The sequence below is a fragment of the Thamnophis sirtalis genome, unplaced genomic scaffold (assembly GCF_051295495.1).
Source record: "Thamnophis sirtalis isolate CommonGarterSnake01/CBP01778 unplaced genomic scaffold, rThaSir2_p1.2 scaffold_4, whole genome shotgun sequence".
In the NCBI taxonomy this organism is placed as follows: Eukaryota; Metazoa; Chordata; class Lepidosauria; order Squamata; family Natricidae; genus Thamnophis; species Thamnophis sirtalis.
In genome coordinates this window covers 73,265,152-73,287,577 of record NW_028261384.1, presented here as the reverse complement: position 1 = coordinate 73,287,577, position 22,426 = coordinate 73,265,152, and the positions used below count along the sequence as shown (strand labels likewise).

At 35.1% G+C, this 22,426-nt stretch overlaps 1 protein-coding gene across 1 annotated transcript in view; it reads left to right on the top strand.

The window, feature by feature from the left end:
* The window catches only part of GLI3 (GLI family zinc finger 3), a 414,787-nt gene that overhangs the window by 315,281 nt on the left and 77,080 nt on the right, over positions 1 to 22,426 (top strand). The window contains exons 8-11 of the mRNA XM_087713119.1: positions 4,743 to 4,944; positions 18,992 to 19,208; positions 20,447 to 20,560; positions 21,798 to 21,938. Of these exons, the coding sequence (XP_087569245.1) occupies positions 4,743 to 4,944; positions 18,992 to 19,208; positions 20,447 to 20,560; positions 21,798 to 21,938 (674 nt within the window). The remainder of the gene's footprint in view (positions 1 to 4,742; positions 4,945 to 18,991; positions 19,209 to 20,446; positions 20,561 to 21,797; positions 21,939 to 22,426) is intronic.

The following is a 22,426-nucleotide window of genomic DNA, read 5'->3' as shown; positions in this document are numbered from 1 at the left end:
AAAAACACTGATCTAGATATTGGCAACTCAGATCTGGTAGCCTTTACATTCAGATAATGGCATAAACTATAACCAGGAATTCATACGTAATCCTCTTAGTTACAGGTAAATAATATATCTTCTCTTAATTATCTGAAAAGTCATCATTTTAAAATACTGCAGAGCCACCCATATTGCAAAGACTTTTATCTATGCTAGAATTTTCTCAAATAAGAAAGACAGTGTACACTATCTATTACTAAAATTCATATAAGGAAGTCTAATTTGAACATTTTTTCTATTAACTAATTCAGTTACAATCAACTCTCATAAATGAGGATTTAAAAAGTTTCAGATATACAAAATTCAATTCACAGAAATGAATCCAAGCAACTATATATGGTAAACATTTTCTAAAGGGAAGCAATCTTTTGACCTGTTTCTTCAGAATGAATACGGCGTCTTTAGCAAGGTTTTTTTTAATTGAAAGAAGGTCAACGGCCAGAGTAAGAAATGCAGTCTAATATTCTAAATAGCTTCTTCTCCTTCACTCTACTCCAAAATAGTAGGGCATGGATGGAATTCCAAAACAGATGGATGTAGTCACAACCGCAAGAACAATAGAAAAAGGGTTCTTTTTGGTGATGTGTCATCAATATTTTTTTAGGTAAGGCAATATTTTTGTGTCATATTAGCAGCAATTATTCTCGTAAGGACTATTTTTGGTATTAAACAATATATTAGCAAGCTGACTGATTAAACAATCAGTAGAGAAATAGATTAGGAATGAATTATAAAAAGCTCATTTTAACTTCACCTGCTCTATTTGATGAGAATTTGTTTAGTCAGGCAATAGAACTTTTATCTAAACAAAGAGGCTAGTGTTTGTAAAAACTAATTAAAACTATTTCAACATGAATGTATAGTAAATTAATTTTAATTAAGCAGGAATTTAACCATTCATCATGCCAAATATACCCTTTGAATTTATTAATTATTGAGTTTATTAATAAACTCAAATCTTGACTTTCTGCTAATTATTTTGTTTTTGTTTTTCTCATTGTATATTGTGCCAAAGATCACAAAGGTAACAATTTATGATGAGAAAAACAAAAAACAATATAATTTGCAGAAAGTCAAGATTAAGATTAACAACAATAACTCTATAATTATATTTAAGGCTAAATGTTAAAATCTGTGTTACATTGTGTTAAAGAACCTGCGCTCTTTTCCATACATTGTATTTTAAATACAATGTTTAACATATTTAAATTATTTTGAATCGGCATCTCTCTATTTGGTTTGGATTTTGTTTTTAAATTTATATGAATAATCTCATGTCACTGACTTCTTTTTTGCTGATAATAAATCAGATAATAAAAAAATATTCCTCTCTACTGTTCCTGAGCTACTACTCACTGTGGATTAAGGGAACTAAAAAGTAATAACTGGGTTTGTTTTAATGAAATTGTTACCCCTAATACTTTCTCATGATAGAATAATAAAAAGTAATAAAATTACTTTCTGTATTAATTTAATTTAGTTATTAATTAATACTTTATTAAGAGTAATTTTATTTTCATTATTCTAACATGAGAAGCTATTAGAGGTAAAGATTGTATATAATCAAATAATATACCAATCGTCTTAAATTTACCAACCATCATCTTACTTTACATGAGAAGATTTGCTGAATAATAGCTATTACTATTCTTTATATTTACTTGATTTCTTAATATCCTAGTTTTATGTTTCTATATCACTCAAGGGGACATGCAGAAATTAAAAATACAAATTATAAATTGTAAGAATAAAAAACAATACAATTAAATTCACTTATATAGGAAACATTTCAAGACTTGAAGGTCACACAGTAGATGACTCTAGCACACAAGACAGGTACATTTCAAGAAGTAGGAGGCTTTTAAAAAGAGCCTCCCCTGCTGATTTAAGTAATTGGGCAAGTACATAGCAGGGGAAGTGATTTATGAGATAATCAGGGCCAGGGTTTTTAAACATCAGAACTTCAAATTATGTCTGGTAGACAATTGGAGTATAGTCCAAATCTTTCACTGCAGCATGTTATGGATAGAAAGATCAGAAATAGTGGAAACTCTGTCACAACGACCATCCCCTTGACTATAATTGGTTAAACTGAAATCTACCAATAGATTAAGGAGACCTAGCAGGGTTCACTATTTAGCTTCCGACATAATTATCCAGCATCAGTCTTCAGAACAGTCAGAAGTGTAAGTTCTCAAAATGTAATTCTGCATTTAATAGGTAACAGTTAAGGGACTTGATGCTGCTTGATTCGCCCCCCAAAAAATTACAAAAAATATGCTTTAGATGAATTAAGAAATATTGAATTATATGTAGCAGAGTCAGATGTAATTGTGCATCAATATGTAGCATAAAACTCCTAGTGGCATCTACTATCTTAGAGACAAATTGTGCTTGTTGGAATTAGATGACTATACATTTTTCTTGCTTTATAGTCTGATGAAGGAGAACTCTTTAAGCATAGTGTTTGAGATCGCTGTTCTTTTATAGAAGGTTGCTATCTTAAACAAACTTTCTTATAAACTTTGATAACTCTTTTCATTCAAAGGAAAGGAAAGGACACCATAATTTCAAAGAATCTTAAATTCTGCATTAAATCAAAGTAGCAGAGAGCCACACAGCTAGTGACAGTACATAAACAAGAGATGAAAAGAGTATGAAGGTTGGGGAAGGATTTTTCACCCACTTTTCAATACTATATCCTGAGCAAGACTGGAGCAACATGTTTTGTTTTATAGAAGCAAAGAAGAAAGAAGAGAACTACAAACCAGATGCTGGAGATAATTGACAGTCTTACTTGTGACCAAAGATTTCCAAAATGAAGTAAATATTGAATATAGCTAGACTTCATATAATGTCATAATGGAAGCAATAAAGCAAGAATTCAAGCAGCAAATATTTTGAGCAAATGCATAGTGGATTTTTATTGGTGGCTTACCCTTTTATACAACATTTTTTCACACATCATTAGACGTTGGAGATTGCACCATATCATTCTGGCTGGATTACTGTATATGTTTCATCCAATAGTGATGATTTTATTTTCTTTAGACAAATATATTGAGTTAAAAAATCATTTGGCTTGGAAGATTTACAATGCTTGTTAAAATAAATATGCCACTTTGGCCATATCAAGAGTATAATCCTATGGATTGGATAAAATAATACGTAATTAAAGCCTTCTCACTGAATCCAATTCTTTACAGTAATAAAGGCTAATTTTGAGAATTAAAATTTAGTGATTTTTTTAACTCAATGCTTCCAGATTTTATTTTATATATATATATATATATATATATATATATATATATATATGTGTGTGTGTGTGTGTGTGTGTGTGTGTGTGTGTGTGTGTGTGTGTGTGTGTGTACTAGGCAGACTTCTTAGCCATTAGGCCACAGGCTCTTATCCGTTATCAGCGAAGTCAGGGTGAAAGGTATCTATTAGATTTTTACAACCCCTGGTAAGCCCCAATTATGGGAGGAAGCTAACTGCTTCCATCATCTGTCAATCGGCTCGTCACAAGAGATGCGCATTCAATAAACTTTTCCTATATTGCATCGCTTGGCTTCCTGGTCTCTTGATTCTACTACAACCAGGGGTTGTAAAAATCATATATATATATATATATATATATATATATATATATATATATATATATATATATATATATATATATATATATATATATATATATATATATATATATATATATATATATATATATATATATATATATATGTAGGTCTCTAGTTGTTCGGGTTTTCTCCCGCGTAGAATTGGAGATGTCTTGGCGACGTTTCGACGAAGTCTCATTCGTCATCTTCAGGCTGCTTCAGGCTACTTCAGGCTTGGTGTTTCCAGGAGTAGTGTGAGATCTCAGCTGTTTCTTCCTTTTAACTGCCAGAGGGGGTTTGAACTGATTGGGTGGGGGCTTGGCTGTGTCTTGATTGGGTGGAGGTGTGTCCTTATTTGGTGGAGGTGTGTTCTGTTCTGATTGTTTGGGGGGTTGTGTTTCATGTGAGGGTAGGAGGGGTTTTAAACAGGCTAATTGTGCTTTTGCAGTTTGGCTTCTGGTTCTGGGTCGTGCCTCCTGAAGCAGCCTGAAGATGACGAAAATCCAGCAGAATTGGGAAGGAATTCCCTAGGAAGCTTTAGGTGTTATTTCATTCTAAGCCTCCTGGAGAAAATATGAAATATAAATACATATAAAGATTTTGGAATTTTTTTTACTTTATTCATGAACAAAACATGCATCTTGATTTTCCTTATTTTGGGTGAATATATGTTAGAAACCTTTTTAGCCATTTTTAGAAAAGGTTTTGAGTTGACTACTAGCTTAGATTTGAACCACTATATCCCCTTGCGTCTAATGAATTAATAAAGTGAAAGTCTAAGCAGCCATCAGATTCATAAATCACTGGAAATACAAAAGATAACATAAAAGTATTTTCCCTTTGTTTAGCAATTTATCATTTTGTTTGCACATTAACCAAGAGAGCTCCCTTGAGGTAAGCAATGGAAAGATAAATGTTTTTTCTTAATTTTTTTCAGTTGTATCTAGTAGATCATAAGTGAAAAGAGTGCACTTGTCAAATGCATGTACTAGTGTCAAAACTCTTTATATCCACTGCCAGCAACAATAAAAAAAGAGGATTGGTGCTCTGATAAATAATTCTGTTTTTTTTTTAATACAACAGGCACTAGGTTTTCAAGTCCCAGGCTACCAACAAGACCAAGTCGAAAACGAACATTGTCCTTATCACCGCTGTCGGATCATAGTTTTGACCTTCAGACCGTGATCCGCACATCTCCAAACTCCTTGGTGACAATTCTGAACAATTCCCGTAGCAGTTCTTCAGCTAGTGGCTCTTATGGGCATTTATCTGCAAGTGCAATAAGGTAAATCCTGGTGTGTGTGTGTGTGTGTGTGTGTGTGTGTGTGTGTGTGTGTGTGTGTGTGTGTATATATATATATATATATATATATATATATATATATATATATATATATATATATATATATATATATATATATATATATATATATATATATTTGTGGTTTTTTTTTTATTTGTGCTGATAAATAAATAAAGGAAGACTAGTATAGATCTATTTCAAGCTATTTAGCTCTCATCAGCTAGCCATATCCTTACTAGTCTTCCTTTATTTATTTATCAGCACAAATAAAAAAAAAACCACAAATATAACAAAAGGCAACAGTAAAAATATTGGGTTTCTGTCTGGATGGACTCTTGTGACGAGCCTAATGACAGAGAGTGGAAGTGTGACCTTCCTCCCACACTTGGGCATACCAGGGGTTGTGACTTTAAGTATATATATATATATATATATATATATATATATATATATATATATATATATATATATATATATATATATATATATATATATATATATATATATATATATATATATATTGCAAGACTTCATAACTATTTTTATGAACAAATTTTAATTTCAAGCAACTGTATCTGGGATCAAGAACTTAATCCCCTCCCAAAGGATATTGTATTATTTAAATATCCTTTAAAAAAATATATAGTATGAACACTAAAAATAAAAGATCCTGAGCAATCAAAACCATTTAAATGAAATTTATTAGGTACAATGTTAGTAGGAGATACAAGGAATGCAACATATTCAAAGGAGGTATATACTAAAATGAATGAATATTTTAAAAGAATACTTCAAAATAAGTATATTTTTCAGAATCCTGGGAAGAATATGACCATTTATGAGAAAATAATATCATAATACTCTTGATTTTCTTTTGTTACTCTTTCTTGATGACTACTATTCTGCTGGGACAGATTGGTTATATAAGAAACAATTTAATGCAATTGAGCTATTTTTCTTTTAAAGCAATCTAAAATACTATTATTATCCAGTGGAATCCTGTTCCATAATCAATGCATTTTAAAAAGAAATTTAGTTCATTATTTTGCAATGTATCAATTATTCTTTATTTATTTGACCAGGTTTGAGTGTTGCTGCTGACTAAAGGTGCATTTAAATGTTTTTGAGCTACTGGAAAAGTTTCTGTTTGTGAAAGCTAACACTGATAATTATATGAAAAGATCAATTTCATCACAATACATTTTTGGTGATGTTGATGCATAAATAATTCTATTGATAAAAGGTTCTAACTTGGGCGGAAAGAAGAGACTTGATTAATGGTGTTGTCTAATTGCCTCTATTCAGTAGAGTATACAAGTCTTTACTGTATAAAATAATACAGTTACTACTATTATTTTTTTATCTCAAAAGACAAGAAGGCTGAATACGTGCTTTGGGGGATTTTAATAGCCATGAGAAGAAAATAGAAGAAGGATCTTGAAACTGTTAAATGAAGGCAGGATATCACCTGTATGTTTGTATGTGTGTTTGTGTGTGTGTGTTTGTGTGTGTTTGTATCGCTATGTATGTGTTTGTTTGTGTGTATGTGTGTATCAGCTTATTTGTTGTTCCTGACAACTGGCAGTTTTCTTGGCAAGATCTCAGATACAGTTTGCTCTTCCTTCCCAGGGCTGAAATATTGTCACAAGGCTATTCAGTTATTTTTTTACCGTATATAGATGACTAGAAACCACTGTCTCAATTTTTTAGTCTGATGCTTTAGCAGCTAAACCAAACTGGATCTATGCATATGTGCTTACAAATTATAATACAAATGAACTAGTCACTGAGAACTGCAATCTATATTTTATAAGGATTTAGAATTGTTTCAATGGGGGAAAGAATTTGATATTGAAATGATTTTTTAAGAAAGAAAGAGAAAGAAAGAAAGAAAGAAAGAAAGAAAGAAAGAAAGAAAGAAAGAAAGAAAGAAAGAAAGAAAGAAAGAAAGAAAGAAAACCATTATGTACAAATCATTTAAATCAGCATTCCTCAACCTTTCTGACTGCAGACTGGCAGCAACAAGAAGGGGATGCTTTCACTGGTGCGCTGGCCGCTTGCACAAGTGAACTTAATATGTTCATCTGTCACTTGTGCAGCTTGATTTCCAATGGGCTATGGACTGGTATCAGTCCATGGACCAAGCTTGGCACCCTTGATTTAGATAACACCTTCTATTACCCCTCTCCCCATTCCTTGCTTTTGTCTTTATGTAGTCTGAACTTATTTAAATGTTAGTATTCGTTTTTAATGTTAAAGTTAAAATGAACATGAACCTTGTGTGGTTCAAAATTCAGCAGTTATTAAGTTAACCTGGTTTGACAGGATGAAAAAAAAACTTTTTAGAGGAGGAAAGGCGTACTCCTTTGTACTCAAGAGGGTAGGGCTCCTACCCAGCAGGGCTCTAGCTGATCCATAGCCACTTAGCTATAACTGCAAACTTGGGAAAGGACTGCCTGCTTGCTTTGTCTGAAGCTGCTGCTTTGTCTATGCCATAGCACTATTAAAGCGACCCTCATTGCTTCAGTTAAGCAGAGGCAAGCTTATACAGGACTTATTACAAATCATGAGATTATAGTTTCATGGTACGTAAATTTATTATTATTATTATTATTATTATTATTATTATTATTATTATTATTATTATTATTATTATTTGTGGGTAACTTAATTTTTTATATGCTCAACATTTTATCTTTTGCACAAGTTTGATGGGTAGTATACACAAATAAGTATTCAAAACTTATTGCATTGTTTCTCAAACATGACAACTTTAAGATGTGTGGATTTCAACTCCCAGAATTTCCCAGCCAGTCTGCTGGCTAGGGAATTCTGGGAGTTCAAGTCCACACATCTTAAAGTTGCTAACATTGAGACATACTACCTTAGTGGAAATATAGATGGAAAGCATTTCTCTCTATATATGTCTTTTATTAAAACATGTATGTGCCACATCCTGTTAATATGTATCTCAAAGCAATTTCAGCTATGATGTGGTGCACTTTGATTTAGTCACTGCAATATCAAATTTTTGGAGGTTAGGATCTTATCCATTCTATCTCATTTCAATGAGCACTTCATTTTGCATACTGTAAATTTTACTTGATGATGTTATGTGTTTCATATCTCTTTTATTAGATAACTAGATAAATCTAGTTGCTTTTAGTTTTCTGTTGTAGTAGTTATTTTATTATTAAATTATTTACATTATTAAATTAAATTATTTTACTTATTTTATTTAATTATTTATACCAATAAATTAAATTATTTATTAAATATTAAATATTTATTAAAATTTCTGTTAATTTAAATTGTTTAGAGCAAATAATATATGTTGGAGAGAAAAGACTAACAATTTTTCAGTTATCTGAAAATGAATGCAGAAATTCATACAAATACTTTCTTTCTAGAAATCCAATGCATGACCAGAATTGGCAGTAGGTTTTTGCTGAGATTTCTTTCAAGCATACCTTTGATTTTTCCTCTGATACCTGACTATTTCCGTTCTTTATTTGAAAACATTATGAGCAGGCTACCTGAGCATAAACATGAAATTAATGAAGTCTTAATATCTGGTTAGTTTAACTTTTCTTTTTGGTTGAAATGATGTTAAACAAGTTGAAAAAGGATTAAGCAGTTGGGGGCCAAGAGAGAGAAGTCAAAGGACACACTTTCCAAAAAGCTATTCATTTATAGTTCCTGATTATTTTTATATTAGGAAACATTGTGCTGGAAGATCATTTCCTGTAAACAATCTTATGCCTTATTCCACATATTTGAATTGGATTGCAATGATCTAAGACAGTGATGGTGAACCTTTTAGAGACCGAGTGCCTAAACTGCAACCCAAAATCCAATTATTTATCACAAAGTGCCAACACGGCAATTTAACCTGAATAATGAGGTTTAATTACGTAAAATAATTATAAACAAGGCAGAGTTCAGGTAATTGTTCTAAGAAAAATGTGATAAATGCACTTTTATACCCCTTCATTTTTTTTCTGCTTTTGTAATATTACGTTTAGCAACAATAAAAAAGAAAAACTTTGGTAATATAATTTCTCTCTTTCCCTCCCTCTCTCTCTCTTTCCTCTCTCTCTTTCTCTCTCCCTCTCTCTCTCTCTCCCTCTCTCTCTTTCTCCTTCCCTCCCTCTCTCTCATATTGTCTCCCTCCCCCTCCCTCCCTCTCTGTCCCCCTCTCCCTCTGTCTCTCTCTCTCCCCCCCCCCAGGGGAGAGGAACCCCTGAATTTAAATTAAACATTAAGGGTTACAATTAAATGTGTCAGGGGATTCGAGCATAAATAAAAAAAAGAAGTATGCAGCACCAAACATTTTAAAGCTCTATGCAGTGAAATTAAATATCCCAAATTCACCCTCTGGCTCCCATTCTCCTAATCTTTTCCGGATTGAGCATAATTCCTCAGACATGAAATCTTACTTCTCCTCAACCCAAAGGAAATTCATAATTTCTCCTCCCTCATATTTGGGCCAAAAAACTCATATTTGAGTTTGTAAAATATTTTTTAATCCCCCAGTAGACTACTTAACTAGATATCACTTGAAATTAAAATTTAAGTTGTTACTTTCTGCATTTTTTAAATTTCCCCTCTTGATCAACGGAGAAAATCCCTATTTTAATATTTCTGCGGTTTCACCATCCAGTTCTGCAGCATTTCCTCATTTTAGTCTGCTCGCAACATTTATTACTATTTCTCTCTAAATAGACATACCTTATTATGAGTCTCTTTCTCTCTCTCTTTCTCTCCCCCCCCCCGCCCCAGAAGACCAGCTGGCCAGTAGAAAGGTGGGTTATCCCAATACCTGCAGCTCTGCTGGAAAAGCAACTGACCAGATGTCAGTTTCTTTTCTTCTTTTTTTTTTTTTTTGCTGAGCTGAGACAACGCAGGGTTGCAATGTGGCTCTGAGCAAAATTTGACTGTGCTGCGCAAGACTCTGTGAGAGTAGGGGTCAAGCCATGAGGCAGCAACAGCAAATGTACTGCGGAATGCTTTTTTGCATGTTTTTTTTTTAAGTCCTTCAAACTTTTGTTTCCCTGCAAACGACAGTAAGAAACGTGATGGAGCTGAGTTGGGGTGACGGCAGGCGTGCCCACAGAGAGGGCTCTGCGTGCCATCTCTGGCATGCATGCCATAAGTTCACCAGCAGGGATCTATGATATAGCCTATTCTAAGATAATCAATCAACTTTGGGTAAGAAGCATGTATCTGTTTCTTCTAAAATCCTCTTCCACTAATTGATGTTTCAACTGTGCTTGACTTAAGTATTAATAAAAATAAATATACTCTTCTTCAGAGTTAGAATTTACAATGAATCTGCTACTCCCGCAAAAAACTTAGTAGAAATAAGAAAAATTCTATACAGTGCCAGATTAATTAAACTGCTATTTATGATGTCTCTTTTTCATTTGTGCCTCATTAGTTCTTAAAAACAAATGATTATCTTTGTATTTTATTCACCAGTAAGAGATAAGTAATAGAATTCAAATATTGTTTTGAAGGAGTTAGGCAGAGATAGGTCATTGCATTTGAAGGAAGTATAGATAAACAAAACCTTGTGTAAATGGAAGACATTTTAATTTACTTGTATTGATACCTTACAATAGCATAGAGACACAGAATAAATTATGTTTTTGAATTTGTAGCTAAAATAAAATAAATAAAAAATGCAAACATGTTTATAATATTCATTTACTTTTTTCACTCATATTGGGATATGTTACTAATATTTAGATCAGGAGTGTCAAACTCGATTTCATAGTTGTGGTTGACCTTGAGTGGCTGTGGCCAGGGTGGGCATGGTTGTGGTAGGTCACACATGCAAGCGAGCAGTGCAACCAGGCCACAGACAGTGTTGGTTCATGTGCCCAGTGAATTCCAATTCCACAGTGGCCTTACTGTTTGAGAGAACAATAGGAACAAATCCTTCAACTGAGCAAGGAGGGACTGTGGCCCAATTCAGTGAACTGTCAGGCATGCCTCCATCAATAACTAAAAAAGAAAACTCTAAATTCCATTGTTCGTGGAAATTAAAATACTTTTACTGGTTATGAAAAGATAGCAGCAAAAGAAAAGCAAGATCTGAGCCAAAATGGCATGAACAATAAATATCAAATGATTACCCAGCCTCCTCCTTCCAACGACCCCCACCCCAGTGTCCAATCTGCAACACCCTAAGGTGTCTTGTGGGTTGCATCTTCAAAAGGCATCATCAGGTTGGTATGACCAGGCCCAAATACTGGCCACCAGCATACGCAGAAGATGGTGAGACGAAAACTCCCTTTTCTACATCTCTTCCAGTACCATATAATTCCTATCCCAAATACCATACCCTCACCCTCCACGTTTCTATCGCAACCGATATCAAGCAAGCGAAGCAGAAGCTGACATCCGGCCCTCCTTCAGAAAGGACATCACCCCTGGGGAAATACAAAACAAAGCAAAACAACAATAACAACCAACACCATATAATAAAATCAAGACTTATCACGATATTTGGTATAGAACTTCTGTAAAAGTTTGGGAGCCCTAACATGGGATTTGTCCACCCATTCAGCCTGGGAAGGGGGAAAATGTTTCCAGGACACCAAATATTGGATGCGTCCTCTATGTTTCCTGGAATCTAAGATTTCTTTAATCTCAAAATGTTGCTCTCCTTCAATAAGAAAGGGAACAGGGTGAGGGTTGGGGCGGACATATGGAAGAAGTGTGTTCTGGTTTTAGTAAGTTCACATGAAACACAGGATAAATCCTCCTAAGGCAACGCCAATTTTACTGATACAGGATTTATGACTTTAACAATGGGAAACAGACCCACATATTTTGGATATATTTCTTTGATTTCTGGGTGGTTTGCAGAAACATAGTGGACAGAAAATCCCTATCCCCTCGTTCGCTAGCATTGCACTGCCAATTACGAATCTCCTGAAATCAAAAGGCAGGGATGTGCAGTCAGGGGAGGCAGGGCCTCAAAACTGTCATTATGAAAAGAAAAACAAATGTAAAAGGAAAAAAGCTGAGGTAGTTACTGACAGAGTCACAGTGGATGACTCTGCTTAGTGCTTAACTGCAGGAGGAGATGAGAGAACCACGTGCCTCCTTTACTTTATCTTTATGATCACTTGAGCAGAGTTAAGCAAGGGTTAAAAGGAGAAAAATTCCTTATGCAAAGGAGGCACGTGGTTCTCTCGCCTCCTGTAGAGGGCATTTTTAGAGGCTTTTTAGAGTTCTCTGGGAGCAACTAGCTCAGTCTGATCTCAGAGCTCTTGCCTTTCTCCTTTTACATATTTTTTCTTTTCATGAGGGCAGGCAAAAGCAGAGTTGAAATCCTTTCTGAAACAGCTGGAAAAGGTGCGTGTGTGGGGAGGGGGGAGGAATTCAAAAAGTTTGATTGCATGCAGAGCCACGTTGCCTTTTCAAAAACACACACAGCTAGATAAAAGTATATAAGCCCAGCTTCACTGATTACAAGTTTGAAAAGGCAATGTGGCTCCACCTGCAATCAAAGGCTTTGATCAGAAGGCAGCAGGGGAAGGGGGGGTATGGCAGAGGAGCTGCTTTCAAGCCATTGGAAAATATATCCAATCAAACTTCTGTGTTTGTGTTTGTTTGAGAGTGAGTGAGAGAGGGATCCAACTTCTCTGTGTGCGTGTGTCTGTTTGAGAGAGGGGGGAGGGAGGGAGAGAGGGAGGAAGGAAGGAGGGGGAGGGAGGAAGGAGAGGGAGGGAGAAGAAAAAGAATGAAGGAAAACTTATTTTGCAAGGGGAGAAAATGCTGTCGCTTTAAATCGGAACTGAGCATGCCTGGCTGTGGAATTCTGGGAGTTGAAGTCCACAAGTCTAAAAAAATTGCTGCCTCATCAGCCATAAAGCTCACCGCACGTCACTGTCAAAAGGAGAGGTTAAACCTAGGCCGGGTAAGCCTCTGAAGTGGACTATGGAACATGGATTGAAGGCTTCATTCCTGCACTCAAACAGTAAGGCCTATGCATGTGAGCGAGCAGTGCACACGGGCCACAAACAGCATTGGTTCATGCATCCAGCCTTAGGTCTGACCTGTGGGACCCTCCTGGAGCCAGCAAGGGACCACCCAGCTGCCTTGGGCCTGCCTCCTGGACGCACACATAGAAGGCAGTGAACATGCAGCTGCTGGTGTCCTGGTGAAAGGGAGGTGCTTAGAATGCAGTCAACCTTTGGGAGAAGACAGTCCCCAGGGACACTATAGCCTGTGCATCTCTGACTCCTGTCCATGTGCTCAGGGGGTGGGGAGGGTGGCCCCTTGCTGGCTCCAGGACGCCCCCGCAGATCTAAGGCTGACCGCCTTCCGAACCAGACGGCTGCCACTGGGTTGTAGATTAGCTCCCAGGCGCAGCGGGCCAGTCTTTCACTGTTTCCAGGGAGGCTCTGTGGTCCAGATGTAACCACATCGCAGACCAGATCTGGCCTGCAGGTCTTGAGTTTGACATCTCTGATTTAGGTTATTATTTTGAGTTCTCTTCCATATACAAATAAAGTTATGAGCATGGTATAATGTATGCTGATTCTCTACATATTTTTCTAGTTAGTACTTCATTTTCAATGGGGCCTACTCCTAGACAGTTTGAGTAAAACTGTAGTCCCATTGTATTTTAGCATACTTGCAATATTTTCCATGACTCAAAACTGGAAAAATCATTTTCATAGTCCTAATTTATTGCCCATTTGTCAACCAGTAAGTTACTTGCTTATTTTAATTAATTAAAATGAAAACAAATTTTTAAAAATATAAAACAAATTATTGAATATATGTCAATTCGAAACAAATGGGAAGGAGTGAAGAACAACAGTTATCAACTTGTGAAGTTATACAGATTTCTGTAAGGGAGAAAAGGTGGGTGAGGGGGAGAATTATGGTGCTTTCCAAAAGGGCATTCTGCAGGTTTAACTGAGTATTTAACTACACTTCAATATGTTGTAGGAGCCATTTTCATAGAGTTCAACAGATAATTTATGTAAAATTCAGGTTCTATAACCTATTTTGTTTTATTTTTTATTTTTTATCTTTTTGAATTGAAAACACATTGATAACATATAAACAGTATAAGTTCTAAAGTTTTAAAAAATGTTAATCATTTTATAAGAATATGCAAAACTTGCCTGAACAAACATTTAAGAAAACAATAAGAAAAACCATATTGTTTAGTTACAATATTTATTACAATAATGAATTTTAACTGAAGAAAATAATAGATGATATGATGTTTTACAGTAACCTTATTACTTTATGTTGCTCTGTCATGTTCTCTTACGAAGCAGTTTTTAATCTTGGCTTGGGGTTCACTCATTTATATCTCTATAGATCTTATTAGGGCAGGAGATAAAATCAATTGGTTAAATGTGGTTTGAACACTATGTTTGCCATATCACACATTTGTTTGCAAAGATGGAAAGCTCAGATCATTCAGAATGTCACCTAAAGAATTTATATCAGTACCTTCTTGGCAGAAAGCCTGATGGATTAATCTTTCTCCCCTTTGAAATTAGTGATCAATGAGAGTGTCAAAATATTGCAGTAAAAAGTGCCCATGTACTTTTCAAATAGCAATAAATGTTTATTAAAGTCTATTCTGCATGCTAATGCTTGTAATCACTTCATTACAGTATTTCTTAGACCTTGCTCAGACCTAAAAGCATCCTATGGTAAAAATTTATTATATCATATAAAACTGAATGTTCTGTAATTAAAACTCAAAAAAATTCATATAATGGAATAGCTTAACTTGAAAATTAAAGCTTTGGTTTTTTTCTTTAAAAAATGTAATTATGCTTTGTATTACATATACACATACTGTATGTGGAAAAATGAACATACACATGGTAGATTTAAAGTCACTCTCTGGAGTTATCGATGTAGTTAAGCAGATTAACAGAAAATGCTATTCTGAATTATGTAAAAAAAAGCTAACCACATTTTAATTTTTAAAAAAATTATATATTTTACCATTTAATTTTTAAAATGGACCTTTCAGTATAATTAAGTTACTATTATTCTAGGAGATTCCTCTGTTATAAAAGTTACCCATTTAGGAAAAGCTGAAGTGATCTTGAAGGTTTTAAGAAAATCTCAGTTTAGCATTGTACTTTTTGAATAAAGGGACAAAAATATCTCCTACGCAATAGCTGTTCACTGCAGGAGGCAGAGAGAAATAGGTAATAATATTCAGCAGTTGCAACCCTGCAGTCTTTGCTTGTGCTCTTTCAGCAATCATGAATGATTACAGTACAACTTAGCTAAGGTAGCTTCCATGGATGATTGATAGGATGTTAATCAAAAGATGCATATCAGCTTCAGAATTTGTTCACAAGCATTCTTCTAATAGCTGATTTCATGTTCAGTGAGCTCTTTGCCAGTTTATTCAATTTATTCTTCAGTATACAAGCCATTCATCATGCTTGCAGTAGCCATGGGACAGAATAAGTGTAACTACTCTCTTTGAGGTATTAAAATACAATATCAACACATGTACATGTACAGGTGTGTTTAGGTGTTTGTGTGTGTTAATCTATTTCAAAGAAAACTGCTCTTTAATAAAATTATATAGGACTATTTTTCCTTCTCCCATTCACATGATTGGATCTAGATGAAAATAAGAAATTGTTCTGAGTAACTTAAGGACTGTTAGATTATACTAAAATAAAACTATTAAAATGGTTTGAGGAACACATGTTTATGAAACTCTGTCATCTTATATCTCAGCAACATAGTCAGAAAAAGGCACAGAGAAGTCATTCAGAAAATTTCATTGTTGATTAAGACTTCAATTGTAACTCAGTTATTCCCTTTTCTGCTCTGATGTCCTAATTATTGCTATATAACTGTGATGGTGACCTATGGCACGTGTGCCAGAGGTAACACCCAGAGCCCTCTCTGTGGCCACACTCACCATCGCCACCTGCTGTTCCAGGTTGCCAAAAAGGTTGACCATCACTGCTATATACTGTCAGTTAATGTCTAGAAATTGATTCCAGTATATAGTAATATACTTACTAATAATAGTAAGAACTGCTTATAATATTATGGTTTACCAATTGCTATTGCCTCTCTTACATCTTATTACTAAAGGGACTCTTCAACTTAAATTTTCTGGAAGTAAATCCTGCATGATTAACATCATTTTATCTTAGATTGTCTTCATTCTACAGCAGCTGATTTTTATCAGTTTTCACTTGATTCTATCTTTACAAAATTGGATATACAAATTATTTTGAATTTGACACAGATTGTTACAACATTATTCAGAGTAGTCCAGTATTATTCTAACAGTCCCAAGAGGACAAGCATTTAAATTTGGAATCGTCATTGTAAGCCATTCAGTTGTTTCTGACCCTTGGCCATTCTATGGATCAGTACTCTCCATGTGCATCCAGCAGATCCTAGCAGCCCCCTTCTCCCTTTTCCACTGATCACTCCCAGCATGATTTATTTTTCGAGTGGATCAGTTTGCATGACATGACCAAAAAAATGACAGCCTTGTCTGGCAATCTTGGATTCAAGTGATATTTTAGTGAAGTTTGGGCTAGGACTTCTTTATTATTTTTGCAGTCCATGGGATGCATAATAATTGCCTCTAACACCATAATTCAAAGGCATCCACCTTCTCTTATCTGCCTTTTTCAGAGCTCAAGTTTTGCAACCATAAGTAGCAATTGAAAAAGTTATTGCTTTAACTAATCTGCATTTCGTTATGAGTCTGATGTCTTTACTCTTCCAGATGTTATTCATGCCAATGTTGCAATTCTTCCAAGTGACTATATACCTTTTGATCTCAGGGCTGCAGTTACCATTTTTGTTTATTTTAGAGGCCAGGAAGATAAATTCCTTTACTGTTTCAATGGTCTCATTGTCAATGTCCACTTTGATCTGTGTGTATGCCTCAGTTGTCATTATCTTTGTTTTCCTGATGTTCACTTCAAATTTTTCATTTCATCTTTGACTGTAAGAATTAACCACTGCAGGTCCTCCCTGCTTTTTGAAGCAATGTTGAATCATATGCATATAGGAGATTGTTGATATTGCTACCATTAGATTCCTCCAAATATGCATCTATCTCTGTGTACATGTTGAACAGTATAAGAGACAGGATGCAACCTTGCTGAATGCCATTTTCATTTAAGAATCATTTTGTGTCTCCATGTTCCATTCTTACATCACAGTACAATGATTGGATGAGCTGGATGTGGTATGGTAATATCCCAATTCTTTGAAGCAGTTTCAGAGCTTGTCATGGTCACAGTTGAAGGCTTCTGTCTAGTCAATGAAGCACATCTAGAGGTCTTTTTGGCATTCCTTTGTTTTTTCCATCATCCAGCAGAGACTGACAATATGATCACACATTCCTTTCCAAAATCCTGAATCAGGCATTTTTCTGTTGGTGGTTGGATTCAAATGTTGCTGGTTTACCTTCAAGAGAGTTTTACTCACATATGCAGAGGTGGTATTCAGCCAGTTCTGACAGGTTCTGGAGAATCAGTAGTGGAAATTTTGAATAATTTGGAGAACTGGCAAATAGACTCCCCCCCCCCCCCCCCCGCTGCTTCCTAGCTGTTCTTCTTTTGTTGTGCTGAACAGGAGAATGTTGTTGGAAAGCAGGCTTAGTGGAGTGGGGAGGGAATGGGGATTTTGTAGTATCCTTCCCCTGCCACGCCCACAAAGCCATGGCCACAAAACCGGTAGCAAAATTTTTTGAATCCCACCACTGCATATATAGCATCAAGGCTATGATTCAATGGTTGTAACAGTCTTTCGTATCTCTTTCCTTTGGTATTGGAATAAATATTGATCTTTTCCATTCTTTTGGCCATTGACAAGACTGGCATACACTTTGCCAAAGTGCTATCAGTATTTTTGTTGGCAGTGGTCTCAACAATTCTGCAGGAATTCCATCAACTCCTGGGGCATTGTGGTTAGGCAACTGGTTGAGTGTCCGCACTGCTTTTTCCTCCAGAATATCAGCTTCCATTTCTAGTAGATCAGGTTTTCCATTTATGGCTTGGCCTTGTTTTTCATTTGTGTAAAGTTATTCTGCTTATTCCACACACACATACCCCAATCTTTCTCTAATTACTTATTGGTCGTGCAATTCCAGCCCATCATGCCCTGTGACCATAGTCTTTCTTGCCATAAACTGATTTCTGGCCTTCACAAAAGTGAAATATTCTCTTATATGATTCCTCATTGCTGCTTATTTCAGTTTCTTACTTGTCCTTGTCTTTTCTTGCCTCTCTCTGGAATTTTGCATTTAATCTTTGCATTTCTTCTGTCACCCAGGCTTTTGCTTTTCTCCTTTCTTCTACAATCTCTGTTGTAGCTTCTGATATCCATCTAGCCAATTTAGTTGATTTCTTGTATGTATTTCTCAAAATATTTTGGTATTTCTCGAAATATTTTGTTGGAAGAGGACAAAAATAACCCCCACATGCAGAAGAAATGTCTTTTCATTTAGGTGCCTTAGGAGAACATTTGATATATTCATTATTCAGAATAGAAAGAATTATCGTATCATTTTTTTCATCTGTGGAAATAAAGCATGACAGATATACAGGAGGTCCTGTATGTGGGGAATATGAATAACAAATTAACAGAATTTATGTTGTATGTCCAGTGGAAGGAGATGGATGAGTTTGAAACATCTCAAATAAAAGTGGATTACAGTATTTTTTTAAAGAAAAAAGTTATCTACCACCAGATTTGAAAAAAATAATTTAATCGGTTTACATGCTGTTTGCACTTATATCAGAGCGCCACATGTGAACTAGTTTTAACTTTAATTCTTCACTTACAAAAATATTCACAGTGATAACTTCCATATAAAGCTGGTACATGATTTGAAATATGCTTATCATCTCTAGTGAAAGCATCAGTTAAGGCAAACCTATGCTTGTTTTGAACATAATAATAATTCACATATCTCTTGACTCAATTCCCTAAATAATTTTTACTTACACTTACTTCTATTTTCCCTGTCATAATGCAGCCCAGCGCTAAGTTTTGCATACCCTCCCACACCAGTATCCCTCCAGCAGATGCATCAACAGATCATCAGTCGACAGCAAAGTCTGGGTTCAGCCTTTGGGCATAGTCCTCCACTCATCCATCCTGCTCCAACCTTTCCTACACAGAGGCCTATTCCTGGCATCCCTAATGTCTTGAATCCTGTTCAGGTCAGCTCAGATCCTTCAGAGGCTGCACAGGTAAGGGAATATAAGGACATTTTTTTGTACCATACTGACTTGTCCACAGTAGCCATTAATCATCACAGCTCTTAGAACAGATTTGCTAACAAGTATCTTGGGGCTGCAATGTATGCAGTCTTCTATTATAAATTACTTAGAGTACATCATGCTTTTGAATTTATGGAGGGTTTTCCATCCCTTATAAATATTTCAATAACTTCCAGGTTTAGTGTATAGGAACTTACAGTTTCAGAATGTTCAGGCAAAGGATCTTTGAACAGCAAAGGGATACAATTTATACCCCTGCTGAAGATGGTAAAAGATAAAAATCTCTCTAATTGTTGAATCAAAGATTAGGACCAAGACACCCATGAACATGTGTTGTGTTAGGAACAGCAATTTCTCTCTTGCTTTATACTTCAGTTACTCTTAGTAGAATACTAAGCTAGGTAATTCTCAAATTTCCAGGAGTACCATCTGAAAATTCCAAGAGGCTAAGTTAATTAGCAAAGAAGCAGACAATTTGAAAAAACATAGTGTGCCAATATAATAATTCCCAAATCAATGGACATGATATTCCATTCTCTATGGAGGGATAAAGCCATGTTAGCAAATTTGTAAGATTCTGCTGTCTTCATCCCATTTCATTCAAAGATCCTATGTTAATTCATTGCAGATCATGGCCATCCTAAACTAAGAGACTATAAAATTATAATAATATAATTCAGAACATATATTGAATAAACTAATTCTGCTCAATATTTGTTTAAGTAAATGTATGTCTACCTTTTTCTAGTAGAAAATAGCAAAATGGGTCCTTTAGATAAAAGAAAAATGAAAAACGTTTTTTTTTTAAGTAAATAATAAAACATGTAAAATGTCATCCAGGCAAATATACATGGACTACAGTAATAAAGTTTTGTAGATAAACAGTTTATCCTTTTTTCTTGTGTTGGGCTGGTTTGTCACTGAGTTCAGAAAACTTTCAGTGATAAGGGTTTATTTTCTTATATAATAATTTATATAAAGAAATTATATAAATTATTATATAGCATTCAATCAGCATGTTTTTTCTCTAAGTAAATGCATTAATGAGAAATTATAGTTTTGAAAATGGAAGAGAAATCAATATCATAATCTCAATGATAGAAATCTGAACTTAGTGAACTTTAATAAAACTTCTTTGAATATTCTGGAAGTATTGTATTTTAATTCAAAGTCTACTTATATCTTTTGGATATAAATATGTGCTTCAGAGTAAGCCCACAAGTGAGTCTGCAGTGAGCAGCACAGGAGACCCAATGCATAACAAGCGTTCCAAGATAAAACCAGACGATGAGCTCCCCAGCCCAGGAGCTGGATGCATGCAGGTAAACTATGCTTTTATCTGTCCTAGGAAGAGGGCACATTTTGCATTAATTGTTTTTGTGAGTAATCTTTGCCAAAGCATATACTTTACATCTACTAATACTACTAGTCTTTGCATAACATTTAACAGTGGCAGTTATTGGTTGCTTGATCAGGAAAAATTGAATCCTATAAAGGCTGTTTCAAAACCCCAAGTTGAGGGGAGCAATCTTTCATTAGATTGAAGCTTGAAATACCTCAAAATGTTAATGTATGCCCTGAAAATGATTTTTTTAAAAGACCATCCTCAGTTTCTCTCTCTAAAATCTGAGAATCCAAGCCCAAGTCCACAAACATGACATTGGTACCTCCTTGTTTGGATATTTGTTGCCCCCTCCCATAAAAAGACAGTAAGTGAGGTTCTAAAAAACTGCCTTCCTGTGATCATGAATTTGTTCATAAATCAACCTCTATATAGGTGTTGTTTAGGAATCACGTCATTAAATTGTCATTTTTATTCTAAGAAATCAACATTTGCTTTAAATAGCAGTTCCAGTGGTAATAAAATTGATCAATTGAGATAATATGAACAATTGCTGAGTACAGATTGCACATCATTGATAACTTAAAACAATGGATCTCAACCTTCCCAATTCCCCGACCCTTTAATACAATTCCTCATGTTGTGATCACTCCCAACCATAAAATTGGTTTTTCGGTTCCTAAGACCATCGAAAATATGTGTCTTAGGTGACTCCTGTGAAAGGGTCGTTCGACCCCCAAAGGGGTCCCAACCCACAGGTTGAGAACCACTGACTTAAAAGCTGTGGCTAAGGAGCTGGACTCCTTTTCTGAACAGTTTTCTTCATATCATGCTGCATAGCCAATACTGGTTTACATTTAAAATAGCTTCTTTTGTATAACAGCTGATAGTTCTAAAAGTATTGCTCTGTTTTACAGTTCTGTTAGCAAAGGTTTAAAACTTTATCAGAAGTGGTCTTAGTCTGAACAAGAAGACAAATCTGTAACAGACTTTCTAATTTTTATTTTATTTTTTATTTTTATTTCAAAGTTGAGAAATTTTACATGGTTTGGAAGAAAGATTAAGGATTGTAGACAAGTATTCTAAAATGTATCTTTTTCTTTTTTCAAGTCCCAATATTAGCTTGGTTATTTTACAATAATACTAGAAACATTGAATAAGTTAAGACCTAAGTGTTTGTTTTTTCATCTGCTTCCTCACTTCCGTGGCCCTGACAGGAACCACCGGAAGGAATGACCTCAGTAAAGGAGGAAGGGGAGAAAGATGAAAGCAAGCAAGAACCTGAAGTGGTCTATGAGACAAACTGCCATTGGGAAGGCTGTTCAAGAGAGTTTGACATGCAGGAGCAACTAGTGCATGTAAGTTAATGGCATTCAGGAGCCAGCTTTGAAAACTATCTGACCTTTTCTAAAGGGTCAGGCTCTCTGACCCTTTGCTGATTCAAGTTTCTTTGCAAACCACATTGCTGACTGGAGACAGCTTATGGATTTCTGTGAATAAAGCAAAACTCCATGCTATACTGTTTGACCTGTTCAGTCAGCTAAAGCTTAGTGTAAAATTCAATAAAGTCTTCAATAGAGTGTGTAATGGCTCTGATCCTGTAAGGCATAAAATAGTATTTTGAATTACAGACTTTGATAGTTATTGAGAAAGAATAAGCTGGGCATGAGTTGTTATTAACTTTTTTGTGAAGCTTGATGCCTCCAGTCCCTTCAAAGTGGCCTGCAACAATAGAAACAAGAGATGCAGATTTCCCCCCTACAACTCTAGGATATCAGTTCTACTTATTTTATTTTTTCCATGTCCTTCTTATATTATCAGTTAAAATACCATTTCATATTGGGTT